Below are 27,690 nucleotides of genomic sequence, written 5' to 3' on the forward strand. Positions count from 1 at the left end.
AAAACTCAACGTGCATGAGCTATAGATTATTCCCATGTGCTTTCATCTCTTTTCCATCTAGAATAGATGAAGTTTTGCTTTCACAATTGCCCTTAAAATAACCTCAAAGGCTGTATATTACTATCCTCCTTGAGTGAGTCACTCGCTGGGTGATTGTCAGATTTTTTAGAGGCTTGTAATTCCTCTGCCTCGTCAGCAAGGTTGTTATTGGTCTGAATAATCCAAATGAGAGGACCAACAAGAGCAACTGGAAGTGGTCCCATGCTGTCTTTCAGACTTGTCAGGACTCACTCAACTCAGCGCTTTTGTAGAATATTGTTGAGAAACAGGACGGGCAATGTGTTCCTTTGTTTGTGCATGGATTAATGAGCAGAAGACACAAATAGAAGACTGAATCATTCACACCTATGTACAATGTGGACTCACTAACAAACCCTGTTATCATAAAACCAGTGTGACAGAGATTTGCACTGTTAGGTGGCCTTGTGGTGTTCGCCACCACTGGCCCTAGAAAACACTGGTCCAGTGCCTGAGCTAAAACAAACAACAGGCTGGGAAAGCAGTCGTTGATTTTGAGTTTCCACGAAGATTAGAGAGGATTTTGAGCCCTAAGTGGTTTCCAGAAGGAGGTGGCAGTGGAGGGAAGAAAGGGAGCAAGAGAAAATTTCGATTTGGTGGTTGTGTGAATGAGTTTGCCAGACTGAATGACTTGGCTGTGGAAACGCCTCTTGAGCTGAAGTGTTAACTGAGCACCTTCGCTCCAGAATTGGCCTTTGTGATGTGCGGCAGATGCACAGGGATCACTTCACCTTGCCAAACTTGGCCATTCTCTGGCAACACCACTTATGTAACACTGCAGGGTCTTATTAATAGGATTGACTCAGTCATAACACAGATTTGACGACTAGTGAGCCTAGCAATTAGAATTATGCCTGTAATTTTCTGGTCTAAGCCTTTGAAATTTATGCAATGCTCTAAACTAAACACACAAAAAAACCCAAACACAGGCCCATAGGCTACTGCTGCTTTTGCAAAAATATTTGCTCTTTGTTAAACATATCACTCCCCTGGTCAAGATGTACACTTTTTTTTGGATAAAGTAGTATATTTTAATTGTTGCTAATTGTATAGTTATGGACACTATTGTAGTCATCATAATACAGGCTGCATAGCCTCACTGATGAATGATATTGAGTGAACTACAAGTACTATAATTTCAGGCTGTGTCTAGTTGGTTATTGGAGCCCTCTGTTGAATATAAGTCATGAGTCATGCTCATACAAGGTTCTATCCTATGCATTGATAAGGCAAAGACTAGGGTTTCCATGCATTTCCAACATCTTACGCAATGTCCTGTCATGCCCCTCCAATACCCACGCTGCCCTGCCGCTTCTCTCCTGCATCCTGTTTTCAATACTTCTGAGCTAGCTACTCATTGTGGGCTCTGCAATATCCTCCAAAGCATTTTACTTGAGTCTGACAATAGTCAAGGATTTGGGTTGAATCGCTCTCTGCTTTTGCTCTGTTGACTAATCAATTAGTTGGTTACTCTGCAGTCTGCAGCCATTATAACTCTAAGTTAGATGTGTACTATAGTAGACTACAGACAGAGTTTGTAGGCCAGGTGAACTAAATGCTATTCGCCTGAATTCCCCTGAAGACCCGGTCACTCTTTGTTGTTGTCTTCTAAGAGTACAGGATAGGGTGGTCACAATAACAAAATCTGGTTTTTGATACCTATGCAGCAAAATACTCAATACCAAAACAAAAATTCTACTATAAAAGAGGACACTTGCCAGCGTCGTCATTGTGTTGTATTTTCTAATAGCGGTGTCACGATTGCGATTCGAGATTGAAAATAGATCGAAAGGAGCATTCGATTTCGAACTTTGAAATTACAATCAGGTGTTGGCGATTCTCCCTGTATTTTTGTGGGTAATATTGTCCGACATGGTCGCCATGTTGGGGCGATCAAGATCCGCCGGTAAACAAATGCAGTGTGCGCTGGGGGGGGGGGGGGGGGGGGTGTGGACTGCGGCTCGCCCGGCTCTGAACCGACTTTCATTAAGATTGGTTTCGCACCGGACTGCGGGGCAATTGCCACTGGGCCGTGAGAACGCGGACGGGATTTTTCAGGAGCGATCTGCGATCTGCTACAGAGCAGAGCAGCAGCAGGAAACAGAGTAAATTAAACACATCTAGAGTTTGTATTTGCTTTGCGATCAGGGCGATCTTGCCTTTTACGACCAGCGTTCCCTTTTGGCAAAAATAGCATCCATTTTTCTGGGCTTATTTTGAGTAACTTAAACATAGTGTAATAAGTAACTTATTGTTTATAGTTTTGGCAAAGCTCTTAATTGTTTAGTTCCGTTAATATTCTCATGTTTTTGTTATTATTTATAATTCTTAATATTCAGATAAAAGTTACTTATTGAGAAAGTGTTTTTCTTTACAAATCAAGACTCAATATTCTACCAATGGCATAGCCGTCAGTGCTGGGGGAAAAAAAGTTTAAATAAATCGAATCGTAACATTTAAATCGAAAGTCAAATCTAATCGTGGATTTGGAGAACCGTGACACCCTTCATTTCTAATGATTATCACCATTTCCTGGCAGAACCCATCAAGTTTTGACTGGACTAAGAAATTATTCTAGCAATAAAATACATTTCAAGTAAAATTAATAGAGCATTCAATTGTTTTGTATTAACTAAAAACCTATCATATCTGTCCCTAAACCTTGGTTATGTGATTTTTACTCACTACCTTCTTTAAATTCTTTCCCAAGAAAGCGATTGCTTGTCTTCCATTGATGTCACTTTCAAATCACCTACCTTAGCAAGGTAGCGGGTTTGCCTGTCAGCCCAGCTCGACGGACGCATAACAAAACATTCAGACTCAGCGGTGTTATAGATGCGCGGATGGTCTTTTTCTGATTTCCTCCATCCATTGTCCAATTCGTCCTGCTCTGATGGAGGTAACAAGCAGTGGTACTTAAACACAACGGTTTCTGCCTCTGCTGCAAAATACTACGGTTCCCTGTTTTTATTTTATTTTTCCACTGTGGAAACTTGGGCTCAACAAAAATACCTAAATAGTTAAAAGACACAATTTGCATAATGGACGGTTTGCACATAAACCCACACACTGTTTACATTAGAAGTTTTGGCGTTTGTTCATTTACCAAAATAATTCTGAGGAGGAGATGGGTGCGACTGGTGTGGGTTTCAGTGTTGAGGCTCCACAGCAGTTGATTTCAAAATTAAAGGTTTGCTGGAACCAGGTGTATGTTTGCTGCGTTGAGGGTCAATACAGGTCATTTGTTTTAGATCATGGTGATTGCTTTTTTTCACAGTGTATCATGAGGCATGGGCGCTATATGACAAAATCATGACGGGCTGCACATTTCTTCATTCCCACTTTTTAAGCAATTTTAAAGAATGTCTCGCTCACCTTTTTCACCATTGCTCCTGCTGTCTTGTGGGAGGAGAGATGCCATTTGTGCTTTATTCTCACTAAAAGCGTTGGTGAAACAGAAAGCTCTTAAAACAGTCTGTCTGTCTGTATCAACTGTGATGACAAACTTTCTTGGGTCAAATATGAGCAGTGTTAGGGCAGGGGACGTGTATAAAAAAGCCACTCCCCACTCCCAATCTTCAACTGCTTCAGGAAACAATTTACAGCATTCTCATTATTGGTGTCTTCATGGGGGGGGGTGGAGAGTCACAGCAATGACAGAGTGAAGGGCTATGGTCCATAGAAGTCAGCCTCCCGTCTCAGACCAAGAGCAGCATGAGGAAACTCTTATTTGCCTGATTCACGAGCCAGTCTCCTCCCGGCGTCCGTGGGTCCGACCCCAACGGCGCCGTGTGTCTCCTGCGTCTCCAGTCCAGACTCTCCAGGTCCGTTGATGTCGCGCACGAGCATGTTGGTTCCACAGCTGGGTCACGGCAACACGCCTGGAAAGGATTTAGACTCGCGCAGTCCCCGCTTTCTAAACTGGTGCGTTCACGTCGTCCCTTGCACTCCAACTTACTTTCCGCCTTGGAAGCAGCGGAGTGGGAGCATCTTGTGAGATTTTCAGGGAAAGCCACGAAGAGATGCAGCACAGGGCGAATTATGCGTAAGTGGGGCATCGAGTCCTCTCGGCTTCCCATCACCTCATCTCCCCATCCCATTCCATGCCTCTCCTCCTCCTGCCGACAACTCAGACTCACCTCCTGTTCCGTCAGCTGTTTGTCCTGTGTCTCTGTGTTTGTATAGGAGTTTGCTTTCAGTGTCGTGATAGATTTTCTTTTTGGCAGTTTGGGGAGGTATTTTTGGAGGTGTTTTTAATGTTGTGTATAGACTTTAAGATGAATACTTTCACCTTAATTATTGTCTTTTTAGTCCTGTCTTTGTATCAACATTACTTCAGACGACAATGGATCAATTTTATTTGGGGGGAAAAAAAAAAACGTCTCAAATGTAGCTGGGCGGTATGACTTGAAAGTGACATTTTACAATATAAAAATGTTTTATTAAATATTTAATGTAAATTAAATCTTCATTAAATTTAGTATATTAAAGTTAAAATGTTACACATTTATCAATGTTATGAGACAATTTTTAGACCATCTACATTTTTTTTGTTAAACAATGTACTTTTATGTTTAATGTGTCTTATTCACTGAGTCATACATTGGAATAAAGAAACTCATTTCCGAATAAATATGACACATGCTCTCCATCTCCCAGGTTTTAGAAAAGGCTTGTACAAAATTGCATTGTGGTTAGGGTTGCAAGGTCATGCAAGAATTTGCCAGCCTTTATACTGTTAAAAGTCTAATCTAAAAAGGAGTCACATTTTGACCTATTTAACACATTTCACAAATAATTAATAATTTCACCAATATTATATTGTGGTAAATTATACTTTTGTGATGATTGAAGAGGATGTTCAACTAAATTCAGGATTAGATTGCCGTGCTGGAGGTATCTTTGTCTGTTTCAGTTAGCCTGATAGCTATGCTTTTAAGGTCGGGGTTGACAAAAATGTTCTCAATGAAAGATTTACAATTGCGTTGTCAAAATGTATTGTATCTATGTCAAACGTGGCAAAAATGACTTTACTGACTTTCAAATTGCACTTTGAACAATATTGTTTATATTGTAAAATGCCCACCCAAGCTTGTACCTTGTATATAGTCACTGACATCACAGTGAGAGTTGTCGGATGTCAAGTCACACATATAATAAACCTCACACAGCAGACAGCAAAATCGCTGAAGATAGGATTTATATTGTGTTACGTTGCCAATGTCAGGATTTAGTGAGTGACGATGGTGTAAATAAGGTCTGTTTCATTCACCCCTGCTGTTGGCCGGGAGCTCTGCCTTAGTTGGCAAGCGGCTGATACAAAGTAATGGGATTTCATTACGTTTTGACGCTGATGGGGGCCGACAGCACGTCTGTGGAGATATTTGAGCAGAGCTGCATCCGTAGAGACAGAAGAAAGGAAACAAGGAGAACGAAAGGGAGGCTATAGGCGATGCTCGCAAAGGGGCTTAATGAGAGACACAGCGAGGCAGACGGACGGGGGCAGTGGGATGGAGATTGAGAGACGTTGTCTGTCTCAATCACATCACAGTAAGACATGTGTTCTGCACTCAGTCAGAAGAGGGAAATCTAAAAGTACCTTTTCAGGTCTGCCCCCATCTTTCCTCACCCCCTCCTTTTTCTTGTCCTCCTTTTCTGTCTGCTTTTAAAAACTCAACACAAGGGTCATGTCCTGCCCCATGAATGATAAAATAACAGCCATGCAGAGGTGGAACTTCCAGGAAATAAACTATATATATCTAGATCAGCTGCACTACTGTTTGCTTTTGCTTCAGCATTCCTTTCCTCGCTTCTTGTGGACAGTCAGACAGCAGTGTGGCACCAACTTGTTGCTATCACTGTCGTAGAGAAACTAATACACTTTTTTTTCTTGTTTCTCAGAAATGCCAGTAGAAAGAAGAAGTGTTAGTGTCTGACTGGGTTTCTAGTGTTAAAATAAAGTTGACTCTGTTTTGGTTGGACGGGTGGGGGCTGGCAAGTGACAAAAGCTTATTAGTGCTACTTTAAGCTTTCTAAATATACCTTTTATGTGGCAGCATTTCCATTGTCATGATTTAGATTGGTGTTAGTTGCTAAAATACAGTTTATAAGGTACAGCCCTTGCAGTGTTTGGCCAAACCATTCAAATCGGGTTGTACTTGAATTTAACTGCACACGCTGTGCATAGAGGTGGTTTGTTTCCAGAGCGTCACCCTGCTGCTCATGCACCAACACGATGGGGCATTCCTCAGCCCGATAAAGGCAGCGCTTCCTATCACCGCTGTCGCAGCCGGTGTTCGTAGTCCATTTATCACAACAGCTCGCTCGCTGGCTTTACACATTCTCCTGCCCCTATCCCATCAGCCAGACAGCTGAGTACATAAACGTCCTCTTGTAGGTCACATTTAACCTGAAGTCAAGGGTGTAATTACAGGACAGTGATCAATTTGCTTTATTGACTTTGTGTCAGGGGATATGGTCGCTTTCACTCTGTTGGCTTAGTTTGAACGTTAGTATTTTGTGTATTGAGCCAGCTGGCAATATGTCATGTTTGTTTTTGACACAATTGATTCTCCGCCAATGACTTTTAACAAGTGTTTTTTTTGCGCTGTAGTGTGGGGGGTGGGTGGTATGTGCCAGACAGAATGCCCATTCCTTGTGACCCAGAACCTCTGACTTTCCAAGTAACCAGACAGTAGTCACACATTTTCTGCTCAGGTCTGTAAAATATTTATTCAAGCCTACATTTAAAGTGCTGGTAGGAAAAGAGGCTTTTAGGTTGACTTCTATAATTCGTTAACGCCTCTCAAGAATTTATTCACACTTTGGCCGAGCACGAGTGGTTTATGGCGTGCATGCAGTACATTCACCAGAAATGTATTATTTTTTATGAAACATACAACGGAGCGCCACTCCGTGTGCTCAGGGACAGCGTTATGTTCATTAAATAAAATAAAAAAATAAGATAAAAAACAGACAGAAGCAGTGTTCTCGAAGAGTCTCTGTCCGGACTCTACAGGTGTTCCGGACTCTGCCAGCAGCACACCCTGCTGTGCACAGTGCACCGTGCTGCCCCCCGGGTCTCACCGGGGGGGCAGCACGAGCAGTTAGGCGGGTGTATATTGCCTATAAGAAGAGCCGGCACCGGACAGCCCTATTGGTTAGATTGTGTAGCACACAAAAAACCCAAACATTTTTCTTTTTTTTTTTTTCATCGCAGGCTTTGCGATTTGAAAATTGTGTTAAATTGATGATTGATTGAGATGTCGGTTTGAATTCTATTCAATTGTCAATTAATTGATAACATAAAAGCAAAATATTGTTTATGATATACACAAAACAAAATGCATGTTGTATTCCTCAATCAAAAATGTATTGTAACATTTGAGAAACAGGCATTCTCAAGCATAAAAAAAAAATATATATGTATGTATATATATGTATGTATATATACACACACACACACTTGCAATTAGCTGTTCAGCCATCCAAATTAGATTTTCAGCTATAAAAACACTAGATAACTGTGTGGTTTTACCCACACGTGATGGCAGTCTGACATAAATGCGAAATGATGACAAAGTGGCGTCTAAAATGAAACCTCATTTCACTACGCAGCTTTTCCCGCACCTCAACCTACAGCTCTGCTGTAGTCTGGCCTGATTCACGCTGATGTGCGCTTCGTTTAACAATGCACTCCACTGGCCATCAGCTAGCTGGACAAGTTAAGAGAGGAATCTCTACAAATGTGTGTGAGTAATATGGCAATATTGTGACATGAGACTAGATATTTTTTATTGGGATTTTGGTATATAATATTGTAATATAGTATGTAAATCTAGTCTAATGCTGCATTACAGTAAGGTAATGCACTTTTCTTAACTTTATAGACTCTTCTAGTAGGGGTCTCATGATGCACCAAATCCACGATTCAATTTGACTTTCAATTTCAAGGTTTTGATTAGATCTTCGATTTAAACTTTTTTTTCAGCACTGATGGCTATTCTTATTGTTAAGCCCCTTTCACAGAAATATATGAATAAATATATAAATGAGTAAATGTACGAATCCATTTTCATGGGCTCTTTCATCACTTCCATTGCACCGCAGGGTTTCGTGAGACACTCCGAATCGCCAATTTGCTATTTTCAAGCACGCAAGGTGAGAAAGTGAAACTGCAGCAGCGCACACTGCGGGCCGCCGGCGCTGTGCAGTGCAGGTGCACTCGCGCTGCACGTGCGGACACTCACTCCCTCTCCCATTTTGAAAACAGTGCCATTCATTTTTTTATTTTATTTTGAATAGATCATTACAATCAAAATGATCTTCTGTATTGTTTGATTCAAGATTTCAAGATTTTTTATTTGTCACATACATATACATACTTCCATACATATATGCAGTGAAATGTAATAAATGATATGTCCTTTGTTGTGTAGTAGCAATTTTAGAAGATTGTATTATTGTGAAAATCCAACATGTAACATTCATCTTCAAACATCAACATAAAATGGGTTTAAAAAAAAAAAAAGAAGTCCTCTGAAACCCTGGTTCCACTCCAGCTTCTCCCTGTCAGTCGTGCTGCCTTTCACTCCCATTTGTCCATTTGCAGGCAGGAATTTGGCCTCTCTGTTTAACTATTTAGGATAGTTCAACACAGAAGAGATCCCAGCTGGCATAAAACCCCCTTTCCCCACCGTTTATGATTCATGACACCCCTATTCCTCTGCCACGGCATGACCCATTTTAATCATATTATAGCGTAATACAGTATTTATAACCCAGATGTCACGCATTACAGGATAACGTTACAGGACACCTCCCGTCTCTCCTCAGCTCTCATGTCCCTTTTCTCCAGTCTTCAGTCATTCCCCTCCTCGCTGTATCTCTCCCCGAAGCGTTGCTTGGCCTCGCTCTGCTTCTCCATCACCAACTCACCCACTTGTCAGTCCTCCACCATGCCATGCTCATCCTTCTGTCTGTCCCCTGAGGTCCTCCCTATGGACACTTAACACTCCCTCTCCTCATCTCCACCCCCTCTTGCTTTTATTTATTAATTTGACTTATATATTTATTTACTTATTTTAAACATGTGGAAGACCTCTGCACACCTTATTTAGATGGAGCCCTGAATGTCTCCTGTGAGGAGAATCTACTTGAACACCTCGTTCGTCTTCTCGCTGTTGGATTTTTTTTCCCCAACTGTTCTGAGAGGTGCTATTTGCTTAAAATTGGAGAAGTTTTCCCCCATCTGACAAGCCCCCTGTCAAGACCAGCCCCATCTGCTGAAATGTTAATCTGCAAAAGCTCCTGTTTAATGTAGAAAGCAGTGAAGCTGTAATGGTTGTGTTGGAAGCTTCATAGAAAGCGTGACTGCCTTTTACGCTTCCTGTCATTTTAGAGCCGTTATTGCACCTTTTTTGTGCCCTTTCCGGTTCTGAGGCTCCCTTATCACTTATTTTCATAGTTGTACATACATGTGGGTGGTGTGGTTTAAGCAGCCACACCTGTCTTGGGTCTAGGTAATTGGGCCCAGGAGCAGTAGGGCTGTAGACCTGTTGCCCATCAGAGTAATCACAGAAAAAACGCTAAATAACCCATCCCCACACACACAGGAGGAGAGCCTCTGTCATGACAATGTTCCATCTGCTCCCAGCTTGTTCCATGTTGCCCACTCTCGACAATAAACTGGTGTGTTCGCAATATCTCTGCCTGCGTCTGTTGTGTCAGAGGGCCCTGAAAACGCCGCACAGTGCAAAGAGACATTTAGTCAAACTCAGGTACACACTTGTTTCATCTGGTATATTTCCGCATCGGGTATATTACAATTATCAACTGGTATTGACGTTGCCCGACCAACACATAAATCCTGCTGCTGTTGTGATTAGGTATCTTCTCTGCTTGAATTCCTTTCATTCATTCATCTCATTGTTGGGATTAACCCAAGAGGGTTTCTGTCCATGTAGACGGACGTCTAAAAGTGGAAATGTATGTGACCTTGATGCAAGGATAATTTTGTGTCTTGTGTGGTTCGAATGAGAGGCGGATTAAAGAAAGAAAGACACAACAGTACATTGATTCATTTATTCATTACGCGACTGAATTATTCATAGTGTGCTTATTGCATCAAGCAAATCTGTGCTTCCCGGCCAATTAGACTGATTGCTTTGGCGACACTAAGATCCACGTTCCTTTCACGAGCACTCGTTTCTTGTTTTGAATTGGCACGAGTGACAACCTGAAGCGCGCCTCTGTATAACACTGATGTGTTCTGGATTGTGTCTAATTGCGCGCACGTCGCTGCTTAAAGGCATCAACAAAAACAAACAAAACACAAAATAAAAACATTTAGCTCACTCCCTGCAGGAAAAAAAATGGCTGGGAATTTACCTCTCTCTCTCCCCCCCTCCATCCCAGGTGGTACCATGGCAAGCTAGACCGGACCATCGCCGAGGAGAGGCTGCGTCAGGCCAAGGAGCCCGGCAGCTACCTCATCAGGGAGAGCGACCGGCGGCCCGGTTCCTTCGTCCTGTCCTTCCTCAGCGTGACCAGCGCGGTCAACCACTTCAGGTGGGTCCCAGTAAAAAGAATGCATATTTATATAAACAAGTATGTATATTTATTTGATAGAAATGTATTAAGTGTGTATATTCATTTGTGCGCTCTTTGTAAACACAAAGGAAGGTTTTTGCTTTCCCTCGTCCATTGAAAATGGCCAATGTGCAGGCTGAGCAAACTACTCGCTGCCATACTGGAGAACATGTGGGGGGAGACCGAGCTCTCCCATTTTCTCTGACATATTTGGTTTTAGAGAGTTAGATCTGGGCCTCACAACCTGTCTATCGTTCAATGAAGCTGTTACATCACTTTAGGTCTTAATTGTACATCAGGATACACGGTTCTCTCTCTTGCTGTCTTGCTCTCTCTCTCTCTCTCTCTCTCTCTCTCTCGCGCTCTTTTTCGCCTTCTCAAGGATAGAGCTAGACAGTGTCTGCCTGTCTACGTCTTGTCCAGACTAATAATATCATACTTTTAACAGTGCATTAGCTCTACAGCTGAATGTACTCTACGGCAGAGCATTAGAATTACAGCCTCAGTTGCTTTGTGGCTTCAGCTAATTGAGGGACAAATAAATCTCTCTCTCTCTCTCTTTCTCTTTCTCTCTCTCTCTCTCTCTCTCTCTCTCTCTCTCACACACACACACTGTAGAGACACATGATATCATCTGTGCCGGGAGATTGGAGTCATTCTCTAAAGGAATTATAAACATAAGGTTAATTGAGTGGCCCCACACCTCAATAGGATATCTTTTTTTTTTTTTTTTTTTTTCCTTTTATAGCTGTGTAGCCTCCATCAGCAGCCGACTGTCCAAGAGAGATGTATCCGTGTCTCCCAGTCCCAACAAGTTAATGAATAGCTGAAATGTTGATATCTGATCTCTTAAAATAGATCTTTACATTTTAAATATTTTACGTTTTAAAGACTTTGAGATCTTCTGTAAGTTTAGAGGCTGGTAATAAACAAGAAGAGTGGAAGAGTTGATTTCATTTTGTTTTAATGCATGCGCAGAATTGGTGTTATATTTCTTTAATTGGCATAAAATAAATCATAGTATCACTTTGATTAGTGGATTGATTTTTATGGAAACTATGTGTACTAGCCATTGTCAGGTCCTCCCCAAAGACGGCTATCATTGCTTCGACGCTACTTCCATAGTATAACAGCAGTTTCCCTCCATCATCTAGCGGTGCAGCTTTGTAAACACGGCTCCCCACAGCAAGTGAGCAGTAGCAGAAAATGTGTTTGTTTTCACCCTGCAATCCCATCCACTCAACATTTGAGCAAACAGGCTTCCTTTCCTGAGAGCTGACACAGAGCCGTGCTTTTACAATGTCATTGTCATCATTCACCGGAGCAATTTCCAGGCTCTTAGCAGAACTGCAAAGGACAATTACCTGGGCCAGGACGGTATAATGCAGTAGGGCGACCTTATAACGTTATTTTTCTATTGACAGTTAAAGCCGGCATCCGTTGTTTAAGTGCTATTGTGTCCCGGGTTGCTTTTTGTACTTCTTCACAAGGCTTTTTATTCGCATCTCAGAATGAGCAATGTGCAGAGGGGATGTTAGAAGCACGAGTTAGTTAATTTAATTGAAAGATGAGTGCGGCCATTATGTTTTCATATGTCGTTATGCCTTCCCTGTACAGCTATCGGCCTGTATTTAACAAAAACGCTACTGTTCTTTGTCACGCTTGTGCTTCCTCTCAATAGGATAATTGCCATGTGTGGGGACTACTATATCGGCGGGCGGCGGTTCTCCTCCCTGTCCGACCTGATTGGCTACTACAGCTATGTATCTTGTCTGCTGAAGGGAGAGAAGCTGCTCTCTCCTGTGGCGCCCCCAGAGGTGAGGATGACTTTTTGGCCCAAAATATACTGTATAGCTGTGGCCGGCAGGGCTGGGTTACAAAAACAAAAGAAGAAATTCTGTCATCCAATTAAATTCTGTTGTTTCGATTTCTGAATGAATTTGAAAAAAATCTGATCAAATTTGTTTGGAAGTTATGCAACCATTTACCGCTTATATTAAATATCACTATAGTCACATTGAATTGAAATATTTAAATTCTGTATTAGACTGAATTTGTATATATGTCAAATGTTATACTGAAGAGTTCATAGCAGTTCTCATGTATGATATGATGAATGTCAATATATCAGTTTAGAATCGTATCGTGAGCCATCTGATCACAATTGTAAGATAGTGCACATTACTCAGCCCCTGACATGATTAAAGAATTTGTTATTGTCAAAATAAAATTACTGAAAGTTTAAGAAAAGTTGCAATTGAAAGACTTGGAACGTGAGGCAATCATTAATCGATTTGCATTCACTAACTTTGTGTACACAGAAAACTGATTTTTTTTTTTTCTCTTTTTCCCCTCATCCTCTGCTTTCAGGCAGTATTTCTTATTGCTTAAGGCAAATTAGCATAGGAAGGGTAATGTCAAATTTCCCTGACGGAATCTTTCTACTATGCTATTCGATTGGTAGTTGAGGTTTGGTTTGTGTGTTTGGGCGTCGTTGGGAGTTTCAGGACTAAGTTTCAGGAGTTTCGGGTGCGATTTGATATTCCCCCTGGATGTTTCCACAGCCTGTAGAAGACAGGAGGAGAGTCAGGGCCATACTCCCATACACCAAAGTGCCCGACACCGATGAGATCAGGTGAGTTTCCTTACGGTTTCCTCTGTGTGTCTGCCTGTCTTCATGATCAACTCACTTGTTTTTCATGGATATTTCCTCATCCCCCTCTTTACATATTGAATTTACTATCGCTGGGCACTGGGCGGGTTTCATTGCCACGAGCAGCATTTGAGCTACAAATGTGACATGTTGTATTCCTGAAATATTCAGCGAGATTGTTTGCCTCACAAAGGGCGGCCTTGTTCTGATATGATTCCTCAACACGAACATAGCAAGTTAAGTATTCATCCAGACCTGCAATATCCCTCAGAGCAGACTGGAAAGCACATCATCCGACTAGCGAGTGGAGGCAAAAAATAAAGTCTTGTCCCTGTCATTCATTTACAACAGACACACTTACCGATGAATCCCGGCTATCCCCCGGTCTCCCAAATCTGATAAACATCTGTCTGGATGCAAACCTTCACAGTGAAACATGACCTGGTGTCCACTCACCAACCACAGGCTTAACTGGATGTAAAGACGTGCAATCTTCACACACAAAATCTTTGGTGTTTCACAGGAGACACCTACTGGCTGTTGAGTGCTACTGTGCTCGAATCCCAATCATCAGCAAAGCTCTTCTCCTCCTCAGCCCAAAAGTTCATAACATTAAAGCAGCACTACGTAACTTTTAGTATTTGGGATTTGACGTCCCTACAGTTTCTGAGTGCAATTGAACTTTTCACCATTGTCATAAAACTTTGTCCTGTGACAAATTTGAACCTTATCGGTCACGTTTCAATAACAGTCTGTTACAAACGCAGATATAACGTACACTTAGGTTACAGCGCCCCTTGCACGAACCTGAGCGCTTCAGCGAGCACTCAGACCACGGCTCCCCCGTAGCCGCGGGGAGAGAGACGCACGCACAAGGGTGATGCAAACCCCGTGGCGCAATCAAAGTGAGTGCCGGTGCGGGCCAAGCCAGCTACATTTTGTATGAGCATTATTATTGGACATTCTGACCGGCAAGTTTATATATACACATATCAATTTTACCAGGGGAAATAAACACTACTACTGAAGCCAAACATCAAGGAAGTGACGTAGTGCTGTAAAACGTAAGAGACTTTTCCGGCGGTTTCGTACCCAAACACAGAAATTACATAGTACAATAGTACAAGTTTTGGGGGGGTGGGTGAGAATGGTAAGAGGTGCCATTCTCCATATATCAAGTCAGTGTACCATCAATCATTTGGAAGCTGTTATTTTAAGTAAAATAATTACATAGTGTTGCTTTAAGTCCAAAATTCAAACTTTTAGAGATTACTGAATGTTGGTTATTTAGTAGGATGAAATATTTGAATGCATATGGACATCCTCTATATAAACCTTTAAGGAATGTACAGTATGTTTGGGTTTGCTGGGGCTTATAACCGTGATATCTGTTTCGACCCCCGTATTTCCCCAGCTTCCTGAAAGGAGACATGTTTATTGTTCACAATGAATTGGACGACGGCTGGATGTGGGTGACCAATGTGCGCACAGAGGAGCAGGGCCTCATCGTGGAGGATCTGGTGGAGGAGGTGGTGAGTACAGACCACCAGCCAATATTGATGCAGTGGACGAGATTAGGAAGTTCTGTAAACACTGAGTTTCTCAACATTGCTGATCTGAGCGTTGACTGCTTTTCTAGTAACTCAGAGAGCTCTGATATCTAAACCAACCAGACCAAATGTGAAGAATCTTCCGATTCCGTATTTATACATTTCAAAAAACAAGCCACCGATGTGTGTTCAGTAGGGCTGCCCCCTGAACGTCGACAAGTCGAATTATCAGTTGGAGTTTGTTTGTTTTTTCAGTCACAGCGCATTACAATAACAGGATAAAACAGATAGAAGCTTACAAAATGCACAGGGATAACATTTCAATGAGAAATTATAAATAAGGGGAATCATAAATATATATTTATATATGTGAATCGCAGGCGTCCGGGCATGGACGTGGGCTCAGTAGAAATGGGTATCGTAAGATTTTAGTGGTACCACTACTCTTACCAATACTGCTTATTGATCCAGTGCTTTTAACGGTACTCTTGTCGGTTCTTTTTTAATTTTTAACAGAAAAACGAAAACAAGTTAAGAGTAGAATTAACATTGCTTTATTTTCTGTGCATTACGCATGGAGAGGGGGCGATCGGGGAGAGAGTCACGGAGAAGGTGTCCCCATCATGCACGGTTGCGTTCCATACCGTTCCCTATGCACTTGTTTCGTTCCATGAGGAGAAGTAAAATAAAACAACCTCCATCTAAAATAAAACACTGTTTTGGCGCGTCGAGGGCTATTGCGCACACTGTCGGTACCGGCGGGGAAGGAGAGACAGGTGTGTAAAACGCCCCCCCCGATCGCCCCTCTCTCCATGCTCCCCCTAGGGATGGCGCCCAAGGCGTCCCCCTATCTCGCCTATAGGAAGCACCAACCCTGCCCCCTGCTGCCGAATAGTCGAATATTCGCATTGAACAGTGTTTAGCCTCCGGTGCTCTCGCCCAATTTATCATTCGTCCCCGATCAGTACTTTGTTTTAGAAATACTAGGACAATTTAATTTTATCTAAATAAAACCTCCATCAAATACAGCAGGGCTTTCTACGTCATCTATCTCAGCTCAGCATCGGAAGAACCAGCTCTATTTCTGAATCACGTTTTTACTTACTGCCAGAAATGCTCTGTACAAGACAGTTTTGGAATGAAAAACAGATTAAATAATAATAATAATAAAAAAAAAACCATTCTGTGCCCCCTGAAATCATCTGTGAGAACGGTCCCATGGCCGGCAAAATTGAATCTACTGATCTAGTATCTCCTCCTGTGATGTATTCAACAAAAGCTGTCAAGAACATTTTCTATCTAGTGTGTTTGTGTTGTGAAATGCGATTCCATAACGTGGGTCTGAATTTTATGGTTTGCGATCTTTCTTTATATACTATTCTTGGGGCTTTTGGGAAATAGATCTTGATCTCAATTAGAATACTTAGAATACATTTTAATTTATTCAGAGTTGGAAAGACTCTCAGGCCTGGAGCTGTTTCACTCCTCAGCTCTCACTTAGTTTTCTACTGCCCCGAGAGTAGGACACACCACCCACTCCTGATAATTAAAATCCCAAATCCGCTGTGTATGATTCCAACAGTACAGGGTGCACTTATCATTTTAGGAGGGGCATCTTAAGACATACTAAGAGAGAGGCTCATTTAAAATATACCTAGGTTTAAAAGAAATTGTCATTTTCGCGGGGGTCACGAGCAGATTATTGTTGGTAGGTGTTTTTTTTTATGTCTTGTGTTTTTTAGGGGCGGGAAGAGGATCCGCAGGAGGGCAAAGTGTAAGTACACATTTTCCTTCATTAATCCAATAAAGAGATCAAAGTGTCATTCAATGCATGCAACGTTTCCTATAACCCAGGATTCCCCAAACTGAGAACCTCTTTTTTTTTTATTTTTATTTAATTTTTTATGTTTTTCTTTCTTGTGAATGGTTACTGAGTTGATATTTTTAGACAACCTCTCATTAGAGGCTTTTTACGTCCCTGTCAGTGCAGCCTCTACAGTCCCCGTGGCTCTAAATGATGTTTTCATGTTTGGCTCTGGCGAGCGAAAGAGCACGGCAGCAAAACGCTGTACAGGATGAGTCGATTGTTTCCGCTCTGGGTATCTCAGGATGACTTCCTCAGTCAAACAGCTCTCTGATGTCACGGTACCTCTGGGCACATGAGATGAGGAAGAAAACAGAAAATTGATTGAGTTGAGTTTCCCCAAACACCTCTCTTGAAGCGCTTCAGTTGGTAGTGAATTCATTAGGCCATTGCCGCATGATTGACCAGACAAATCAGGATTTCAGTTTGAGCCAGAAGTTCACACGGACTGAGCTGCTTCTGGTTTGTGGCTCTGTTGTGGTTGACGCTTTCTCCTTTGTGACTTTGCAGCTGGTATCACGGGAAGATCAGCAAGCAGGAGGCCTACAACCTGCTGATGACAGGTACAAATCCTCCCTTCCCCTCATTAGGCCCCCAGTTATTAATCACAGGTGACGTTATCACGCGCGTATTCCTCTGTCCGCGATATGAATTATGTTTGGAGCTTCAAATTCCATTCATCATCACGTACTGCTGAGCGTACACCAACACTCTCCTCACCTTTGTCCTTATCTCCTTACTTTGCTCTCTCGCTCCCTCCTTATCTCTCCTGGTTCTGCAGTGGGCCAGGTGTGCAGTTTCCTGGTGCGGCCCTCTGACAACACGCCCGGGGACTACTCGCTGTTCTTTCGCACCAATGAAAACATCCAAAGGTTCAAGATCTGCCCGACCCCCACCAATCAGTATATGATGGGGGGGCGGTACTACAACAGGTTCGTGGTACTTGCTACGCCACCCTGTAGTAGGACTGAGAGAAATGGTATCGATATAATATCCGTATCGTGACATGAGACGAAGTATCTTATTGCTCGATTTTGGTTATCGTAATATGGTGATGTAATTAAATGTTTTTAAGGCTGCATCGCAGTAAACTATAAAATAAAATGCAATTTTGTGAACTTGGTAGACTGTTCTACCTGTTCTGATCAATGCCTCTAATATCCACATTACTAATGATTTCTTCTCAAATATTTGTTGCGATTAAATCTCTCATTTTTCGTTTTTTCCCCGCAGTGTTGACGACATTGTTGACCATTATAAGAAAGAGCAGATCGTCGAGGGCTACAACCTGAAAGACGCCGTTTCAGTTCAGGTGAGGGCGACCACGTCTAAATGATGCTTGAGAACTGTGCAATCAGGTTTAGTCTAAATTGACGCTAAAAGTCTGCAGCCGATTCCATTACAGTAATCATGTCCACGGTGTTGCACAAAATATCCTAGAAAAGGACGGAAAAAGAAATTGGCGCACACTTCCCTTTGAGATGTTGAGTGATTTAACCCTAGAATGCATAGATTGTGTTTATTGATTATGTTGACTTAAAAGATAATCAATTAAATAATGTTTAATTATGTTTAAATAAACAGTTTTAGGATCACTAGATACCTTTTCACCAACGTATGGTTGTTTTAGTGTTGTCTGAGGTGCATTGTGTGGGCATGGTGATCGATTTGCATCTTCACCGGCTATTGTTCCAGAGTTTTGGGTGAAACCGCTCCCATATACAAAATGCAACACAGCGTCATTGTCAACGGAAACTAGGCTTGAGGGACTGTGCAAAATTCCAATCGTATAGTATTTAACCGGGCGGGGGGCGCGGTGAGGTGCCCGCTCACATAGAATGTAATTTAATGTGGCAAATGCCGTCTCCCCATTCAAGAAGTGCAGGATTTATTATTTACACAAAACATCTGGTTTTTACTAAATTAAGTCCCATAGCAACGGGAAAGACGTGTGTCACACATTTTGTTTTGGAACTGGACGGTCCCTTAACTCAGCTGTGTTTAAAAAAATGTGGTTTAATACATGTGTGAAACAAAATAAAATAAATAGATCTAAAATAAAAAGACAGGCACAGAAGCGTGCGTGCACGCTGTCTGGAGAAGAAAGAATAAAAAAACTCCAATCTCCAATTCTCTGAGTTAGGTTTAAGTTCTTAATTTCCGTACAAGTAAGCAAGTAAGGTAATAAAATAAATCTTAATCTTAATTTCTCGATTACACTATATATTGCTATATTTTATGACAAGATTTGCATATTAAGTGGCAAGTAGGAGGGTGGCAGAGGCAGTGGCAGAGCCCCTGCTCTTAATACTCCAATGGAGTATTAAGTATGGTGGCCTTTTTATGAGCTGGGTTTTTATTTTTTAAGAGTGAATGGGCATAGAGATAGCGGATGGTCTGGGCAAGATATATTAATGAGGAACGTGTCCTCGGCGCACCCGCGATGTGATAATTAAAAAACTATGACGAAATATACGTTTTGTTTTCATTGACGGGACTAATGTGCCAATTGTGTGTAGGTTCCTCAAGTTTTTTTTTCAATCTCAACTTATTTAAAAAAAAAACTGAGTTTTTGGAGTTATTCACCAATTGCTGCACTGGTAACAGCTCTTAAAACTTCTTAAAACGATCGTTGTTATAAAACAATAAATGCAGAAAATGGGAATGTTTAGAAATTACAAAATAATAGAGGGGTCATGCTACTATACTGGGCAAAAAAAAACGATTAACTTGAATTCTGCCTCTTCCAAAAATTTACTTAACTAAAGATTCAAATAAATATTAACAAAAAATAAATCGATAAATAACAGACTTAGGGAGATTACCATATATTTTCATGTGTTATTTTGTTATACTCTACACACTATTTTATTTTATTTAGGTTTGTTTTGCTTGTTTTAGAGACTCATTTTATCTTAAATGATCTTATACTGTTCTATTAAAAAAATCTATATAACGGTTAAAGTTAAACACGTCAGCCCTGCAAGTTTGTTTTCTACACACTGACAAGGACAGGTAGTCTTGTGGGGGAGTGGTTGAGGGTGGAGTTAACAGCTATTGTTCCCACCCATTACCTCTGGATTTTCTCTGCAAGAGGAGTTTAGGTGTACCAACATTGAAAGAGCATCTTCTTCAAACATTTTCAGATTTTAATATTTGGCACATCATTTGAAAGCTTACAATCTGCACTTTTACATTCTGTAAAGAAATGAAAAATGACATTGGCCTACCTGGGAAACGAAACACCAGAATCTGTCACTCTGGTTCCGTATGTAAAGTCAAAGATCTTTGTACATGCTTATGAGCATTACTGTTGAACCGGTTTTAATCTGGTGCTTTTGTGGACACCAGTGTCACCTAATCTCATCCAACACACCGTCTTCACTCTCATCTTCAGCACCAGGAGCAAGTCCTGAGTGAAATAGTTGACGGAAAGGAAATCTATAACACTATCAGGCGGAAAACGAAAGACGCTTTCTACAAAAACATCGTCAAGAAAGGCTACCTCCTCTTCAACAAAGGTACGGCTTATAATAATTAGTATGTAAAAACACAACGCCCTCATTTTAATCACTACTAATAATCAATTCTAATGACATATTGGTGCGGTGCCTCTCGTTTCCAGGCAAAGGCAAGCGGTGGAAGAACCTCTACTTCATCCTGGAGGGGAACGACGCCCAGCTCATCTACTTTGAGAGCGAGAAGAGAGCCACCAAACCCAAAGGGCTCATCGACCTCAGCGTGTGCTCCGTGTACGGCGTGCACGACAGTCTGTTTGGCAGGTAAACACTGGGATCCATCCAAACTGGCAACGTGGACGCGAGCGCCTGCCATTCACTCTGGATGCGCCGCCGTCCAGTTTTACTCTTGTGTATGTTGATAGAATTGGGTGTAAATTTATATTTATTTATTTTTTTGTCTTTTAGGCCAAACTGTTTCCAGATTGTGGTCCAGCACTTTAGCGAGGAGCAGTACATCTTCTATTTTGCAGGAGAAGCTCCAGAGCAGGCGCAGGTACATGGCTGGGTTTTTTTTTTTTTTTTTTTCTGTTGCAGCACACAGATCTGGGTTTCGCACTGGTTCTCATGATGACATTCATTTGAAAATGCCTTTTCTGTGCACAGAAGTAGGTAAGACATGCCTTTGCTTTTATGCTCTTAATAAATGGAACAAACTCCAGGAAGGCCTCAAAATGGGCTACCTGATAGAGGGTGATGATGGTTTTAGACTGTTGATGGGCAATTTACCACTGTAAGGACAGTTAGTAGTTTTAATGATTAATTAATTGATTGATTGATTGGTTACTCAATCAATAAATGAAGTTATTAATTGGTTGATGAATTGATTGATTAAGTAAAACATGTATTTATTATGTTTACATTGTTTCTCTTAAAATGTAAACCTGTAGGCCTTTCATGTGCACTGAGCGGCCTGTCTCTGTCTGTTTGTCTGTCTTTATCTATCTATTATATTAGTGGTTGTCTGTATATCTTATTGCTCTGTATGTGCTTGCATATTTCAGTTCTCAGGGCACCATTGTAAAACTGCTTACTCTCAGTTGGTTCTCCCTAATTAAAGAAATGTTAAATTAAATAAAATAAATCAATCTCCTTCATACTGTCTCACCGTTGCTCTGTTTGTTATTTTTGCAGGACTGGATGAAATGTCTTCAAACATTCTGCAGCAACCTAAGAAAGCCCACACAGCAGAGCTCCAACAAGAGGCTCAGACAGGTAGAGCAACAAACGGAGCTCCCACAAACGCATCGTTATGTTACCTACCCTTCCGGATTTTAAAGCTCAGATTGTCTCGTGGCAGGTGAGCAGCCTGGTCCTGTACGTGGAGGAGGCCCACAAGCTTCCTGTCAAGCACTTCACCAACCCCTACTGCAACATCTACCTGAACAGCGTGCAGGTGGCCAAGACGCACCCCAGGGAGGGCCAGAACCCCGTCTTCACCGAGGAGTTCATCTTCGAGTCAGTGCTCCCACTCAGCGGTTTCCTCCTCCTCTTCGTCTTTTAGCTGACGTCAGTGCGCTAACAAACTCTGCCTTTTTGTTTCCCTCCAGTGACCTGTCTAGCGAAATCAACAGATTTGAAATCAGCCTAAGCAACAAGACAAAGAAGAGCAAAGAAAGTGACATTTGTAAGTTTGTTTGTTTGTTAAATGACTATATGCATGTAGAATATACTCTAAATGTCCCACAGGATACACACACGATGCAGGCTTCATTGACCGATAGTCACCATATTTTTAGCCAAATTTGAATGGAAACAAATTATGAATGTAGCATTAAATGTAGGGGGGGGGGACATTGAATTCACGTATAACTATTTGAGGTATACTTATTTCTTATAGTTTTGCTTATACTATTCCTATATTTATTTCTATACTATTATCCTAAATAGTTTTAAATGCAAACAATACAATCTCTAATGAAATGTCATTTGGCTTCTATATCTATGGCGTCACCGCCAATCAAGTTGGGTTGGTGATTCTGCCCTCTGGTGGGTTAAAGTAGGTCAATGAAAAATGAACACATTTCATATCACTTCATTTTTCAGCTCCACGATGCATATAGTCAGGTTTTTTCTAACAGCAAAATATCATTTCATCCCTACTCACCTCCCCACCCATCCCACCCCTCCTCTCCTCCTCTCATTAATCTCTCTCTCTCTGTCTCTCCATCCAAGTGTTCATGCGCTGCCAGCTGAGCCGCCTGCAGAAGGGCCAGATGATCGACGAGTGGTTCCCACTCAGCTCCCACGTTCCCCTGAAGGGCATCGAGCCGGGGTCCCTGCGAGTCCGCGCCCGCTACTCCATGGAGAAGATCATGCCGGAGGAGGAGTACAGCGAGTTCAAAGAGGTACGAGAGGGGCCGAAGTGATGGGAACAAATTTTGGGAAGAATTTCTCTTTGCGACCCTCATGGAGAATTCCACCCCAATATATTGTTATTAATTCAAAGTCCTCCTGTTGAACCTCCAGATGATTCTTCAGAAGGAGTTCCACGTCATCAACGCCCTGGCCGACGTGTGCGGCCAGGACCGCACCCTGCTGGCCAGCCTGCTGCTCAGGATCTTCAGGCACGAGAACGCCGAGGCCCCGCTGCTCAGGACGCTCAACAACCGAGAGATCAACATGGAGGGTGAGGAGCACAGCGTTCCACAATTAACACAGTATTCAATGATGGAAACCTGCACTGATTTTCTGCTGCTGCGGCATATTTTTTACATGTATATTTGTTTTTGAGTTTTACATAATAAGCTAAATAAACAAAATGAAATGAACATAATTTTTTTTTTTATAGCCAATATAGCATAATAGGGAATACACTGAATAAAAATTAGAACATTCTAAAACAATAAATTTGCTAGGTAATGTTAAAAGAAAACCTTTTTGGCTTTAAATTGGAGCAGGAAGTTCTATATTTCTTCATATCTCCAGAGACGGTACAGCAGTTTTATGTTTCCATTTATCTGAAAGCTTTCAGATAAATGGAAACACAAAACTGCTGTAGATCCCAGACTGATTCTACCCATATTTGGTTCCAGTGAAGTTTTTCATTCTTTCCCCTTTTTAATTTTTTTTAATCTTCCTTAAGTTACACAGACGCTGACACTTTCATACCGCTCCACAGCCATGTTATTTTTGTATGTTTAAAAAACCTCCAGATGAGGCGACCACGCTCTTCCGAGCCACCACACTGGCCAGCACGCTGATGGAGCAGTACATGAAGGCCACGGCCACGCCGTTTGTCCACCACGCGCTCAAAGACACCATCCTGAGGATCATGGAGAGCAAGCAGTCCTGCGAGGTAAAGCACACGCGCACTGCTGCTCCATGGGTACGGGTGCCGCACCCCGGGGCTAATTAAGGGTCATATCACAACGTGATGTGGAGGGTAAGGCTGCATGGCACTGTGGGGGTTGGTGGCATCGCTCAGCTTGACCAGGGCTCTCACCGCAGTATGTGTGGAAGCACTTTACGTAACCCATTTTGTTGCCAACGATTTAGCTCTAATCGAAGCAGCAAAGCCTTTCTGCAAAAAGTGTTAATTAGGAATAAAGCTGGAACAATTATTATAAAATCGCCTGATTGCAATTTTCTTTACCTAATCTCCAATTTCCGTTTCACATCCAAATTCAGTGGGAACTGTGAGCCACTGCTAGAAATGTCGCAATACTTTGGGAGGTTTTTATCAGATGGGTTTGAGGCCAATTAATTGTCTACCCACAATTATTTTACAATATTCATGCCATTTCTTCCTAAGGTGGATGTGTATTAGTACACTACTTTAATAAGAGTAAAGACAATTCAATTGCAATTAATCACAATTTTATCATTATTTATTGCAGTTATTTGTATGAGAATGAATCGGCCTCTAAAATGTCATCATGACAGGAATATAAATAATTATTGAAATCAATTTGCCACACTGTGGCATTTAAGACCCCCGGTGCTGGGGTTTATTTGGTGAATTGTTTAAAAAAACAAATGAAATGGATCATTTAGTACTGTGCTTATCCACTGACCCATGCTTCTATGGCAATTTATTTTGTCCCTCGGTTGTGATTCCCTCTCCCTCCTCCTGTAGCTGAACCCTTCCAAGCTGGAAAAGAACGAGGACGTGAACCTCAATTTGACCCACCTCCTCACCATCCTGTCCGAGCTGGTGGAGAAGATCTTCATGGCTGCCGAGATCCTGCCCCCGTAAGCAGCCCAAATAAATGACTCGTTGAACTTGTGCTGCTTTGTAGTTGTTTTCAAGTCTGCTAATAACACACTAATCCATGTTTACTTTCGGAGTTAAAATCTTACCCAGTTAAGATGAAACCTGTATCCATGAACACCTTTGTGTTGACTTAAAGTGGGTTAGGTGTGGATGGGTTTAGCGTTTAGGGTACAAGTACAAGTTCTCATAATGTGAATCCTTCAGCCACCCTAGTGTGTTTATTTCTATGTCCGCATGCCTCTGATCTCCCCCAGGACCCTGAGGTTCATCTACGGCTGCCTGCAGAAATCAGTGCAGCAGAAGTGGCCGACCAACACCACCATGAGGACCAGGGTCGTCAGGTAAAACACACCTGAATGTTCAGTGTTTTCTTTTGCTTTGAGGTGTTGGCGGCTCCTTAAAGCCTCGAAGCGTCTACTTCTCCACTTTACTCTATTTCTACCTCCTACTTACTCCTGCCCTGTACCAAATGTGTAGTACTTACCTGCGATACTTTGTTTGATAAGAGAGAACAGCTTTGTCCAAGAATGATTTTTAAATTTCATTACAATTTCTCTTAAAAATGACTTAAATAACATTGAATTTAAACAGCCATTGTTTTGTTTCTCTAACCATCCTCATGTTTGACTCTTCCAGTGGCTTTGTTTTCCTGAGACTCATCTGTCCTGCCATCCTCAACCCCAGAATGTTCAACATCATCGCTGGTGTGTAGACACACTTCGACAGACACACACACACACACACACACCCCTTTAACACAACAGGTTAAAACATGTGCTCTTGTCTCCCGGTGCAGATCCTCCTTCCAGCACCGCCGGCAGGACCCTGACGCTGGTCGCCAAATCGGTGCAGAATCTGGCCAACCTGGTGGAGTTTGGTGCCAAGGTAGGAAGCGTCCGCCCAGACCTCGCCGCCGATGGTTTCCAATGATGGCCGTGTCCGTGGCCTCGGGACTTGTACACAAGTGTCTTTTTGTACACGCACATTCCTCAACGGGGGAAGGTTTTTACGTTGCAGAACACATTTAAGAGGGTAATAGATTTATTGAAGATATTATCTATGTGACGTTATTAGTCACCTACATGTCAGACTGTATTGGGGGCTAAGCAATGAATTTAAAAAGCACGCCAACTTAACTAAAGTTCTTAAGCACTTTTATCCAAAAACACTGACACTAAGTGCACTTCAGTGGTTGTTGAACACCCTAAACAAAGAACAAGTTGGATAAGTGCTGGTGGCTGAGTGGAGCATGTGCAGAATTGGTATTTTCCCAAACCGCCATTTCATTCATGGGAACGAATGGAACCACAGAGAGGGAAAAACTAGTTCTAAATACGTCTGCGCTTTACCCCAGGAGCCGTACATGGAGGGAGTTAACCCTTTCATCAAGAACAACAAACACAGGATGATCATGTTTCTGGACGAGTTGGGGGTGAGTCCTTCAGCACATTAATGCTCTCTGTGCGCCGCCACGTGGACGGCTTTTAAGACTAATCCGTCCGCGTGTTTCCAGAACGTCCCCGACCTCCCCGAGGCCACCGAGAACTTTGGGACCGACTTGTCCCGGGACCTGGCGGCGCTGCACGAGCTCTGCTCCACGCACTCCAACGAACTGCGAACCCTGAGCAACGAGAGACGAGCTCAGCTGGTCAGAGCCTGGTCCTTCCACGATTTAGCTTTTTTACGTCCGAAATGTCTTAACCCCAGAATGCAATGGCTCTGGCTTTATTTTTCAAACAAATATTTTGAATAAACAAGAAAGAATTCCAGGAATTCTTTAATGAAGTTTTTTAAATACAATGCATGAATAAAAATAATCTGTTTTTGTTTTACCTAATTTGTACATTCTGGGGTTAAATATAAAGGCCATACATTTATGAAAGGTCTTAATTTCAACACTTTAATCTGAATTATCCATATTTCAAGTTATTCTATGCGAGTCAAAATTTCTGATGTTATAAAGTCTCCTGCTGAACCTAACACTGACATTCTTTACATAAACCCAGTTTTGTTGTACTTACCGGTCTGAGGTTCTATGGGAAAAGTGCTGGTTGGATTTATTCCTGTACCCGATCACTTACCCTGCTAACCGACCAAAAAAAAAAAAAAAAAAGGCAGCCGTGGTAATAAATCTTGTCCTTGCGGTGTCTTCCTTGCTCTGACTCCCTCCCTCCCCCCCTGCAGCACGTGCTGAAGAAGCTGCTGGCCATCACAGAGCTGCTGCAGCAGAAACAGGTTCACTATGCCATGTCCAACAGCAACAGGTAGTACTGCCGCCCTCCGCCGCTCCATCCCTCCATCCCTCTGCTCCGGAGTTCCGACATATGGGGTCGTCGCATGTTCAACCCCTCCACCACCACCACCACCACCACCACCACCACCACCACCACCACCCTCCATCATGTCCTCGTCCGATAGCCACCGCCCCCCCCCCATTCCCTTGTCACGAAAACAGCTATGCAACAGAAACCCAGAGACTGAATGCACACCTTCCTTCCCCCCAAAACAAACTGTTCGGCTCCCGTCGCCACCGAGGTCGATCGTTGAGTCTTTAAAGCAAAAGAAGCTTCTTTGTACCCGCCTTGTTCCGACAGCACCGGTTGCCAAAGTGACCCCCCCCCCCCCCCACCCCGACGTTAAACTGACACCAGGAAGCTGCTTATTTCATCGTTTTCTTCTCTTAAAACTGGATTGTGAGCGATTCTGCTTTTTATACTGTAATTAGTGAGCGATTTGTTTGACGATATCTGTGCTGAAGCAAGCGTTTTCTTTTGTCTTGTTTTGTTGTCGTCCCCCCCCCCCCCCCCTCCCTTCCCGCCTTTTTTTTTTTTCTCTTTTTCAAGATTGGAAAAAATCCTTCAGAAAGTTATGGTTATTTTATATTAAGAATAAATTCTCTTGCTGGAATCATGAGTATATAATTGAGATGAACTGATTTTGTTTTTGTTTTCCCCCTCGGAATTGTATCGGCTATTTCCCGTAAAACTCGGCAATTGCCGCGCACGACACCGAGCCGCTGAAAAGTGTTTACAGCCGTAGCTGTTTGGGGGAAAAAAAAAAAAAAAAAAAAGTCCAGATTGTATCCGAGCTGCATGCACTTATTAAACTGTTTCCTTTTGTAAAGTAGAGAACAGAGTCTGTCATTGTCCGGCAGAAAATGACGAGCTGTAATAAAACATGTAGAAAAATATCTTTATTCATTTACAGAGCTCAAAGGGAAC

The 27,690-nt window shown here is 42.2% G+C and overlaps 1 protein-coding gene across 1 annotated transcript in view; it reads left to right on the forward strand.

Moving 5' to 3' along the window:
- Window positions 1–26,791, forward strand: part of LOC307232679 (ras GTPase-activating protein 1-like) — a 29,893-nt gene extending 3,102 nt beyond the window's left edge. Inside the window, exons 2-25 of the mRNA XM_080003779.1 lie at window positions 10,495–10,647; window positions 12,350–12,485; window positions 13,233–13,303; window positions 14,736–14,853; window positions 16,614–16,645; window positions 17,246–17,298; window positions 17,517–17,667; window positions 17,969–18,047; window positions 20,133–20,256; window positions 20,361–20,517; window positions 20,662–20,749; window positions 21,388–21,468; window positions 21,554–21,711; window positions 21,804–21,880; window positions 22,429–22,601; window positions 22,723–22,882; window positions 23,409–23,551; window positions 24,332–24,447; window positions 24,724–24,810; window positions 25,106–25,173; window positions 25,266–25,354; window positions 25,824–25,901; window positions 25,983–26,117; window positions 26,654–26,791. Of these exons, the coding sequence (XP_079859905.1) occupies window positions 10,495–10,647; window positions 12,350–12,485; window positions 13,233–13,303; window positions 14,736–14,853; window positions 16,614–16,645; window positions 17,246–17,298; window positions 17,517–17,667; window positions 17,969–18,047; window positions 20,133–20,256; window positions 20,361–20,517; window positions 20,662–20,749; window positions 21,388–21,468; window positions 21,554–21,711; window positions 21,804–21,880; window positions 22,429–22,601; window positions 22,723–22,882; window positions 23,409–23,551; window positions 24,332–24,447; window positions 24,724–24,810; window positions 25,106–25,173; window positions 25,266–25,354; window positions 25,824–25,901; window positions 25,983–26,117; window positions 26,654–26,737 (2,611 nt within the window). The 3' untranslated portion in view covers window positions 26,738–26,791. The remainder of the gene's footprint in view (window positions 1–10,494; window positions 10,648–12,349; window positions 12,486–13,232; window positions 13,304–14,735; window positions 14,854–16,613; window positions 16,646–17,245; window positions 17,299–17,516; window positions 17,668–17,968; window positions 18,048–20,132; window positions 20,257–20,360; window positions 20,518–20,661; window positions 20,750–21,387; window positions 21,469–21,553; window positions 21,712–21,803; window positions 21,881–22,428; window positions 22,602–22,722; window positions 22,883–23,408; window positions 23,552–24,331; window positions 24,448–24,723; window positions 24,811–25,105; window positions 25,174–25,265; window positions 25,355–25,823; window positions 25,902–25,982; window positions 26,118–26,653) is intronic.
- Window positions 26,792–27,690: the final 899 nt, after the last annotated feature.

This window comes from Zeus faber, assembly GCF_960531495.2.
Source record: "Zeus faber genome assembly, chromosome: 7".
Classification (NCBI taxonomy): Eukaryota; Metazoa; Chordata; class Actinopteri; order Zeiformes; family Zeidae; genus Zeus; species Zeus faber.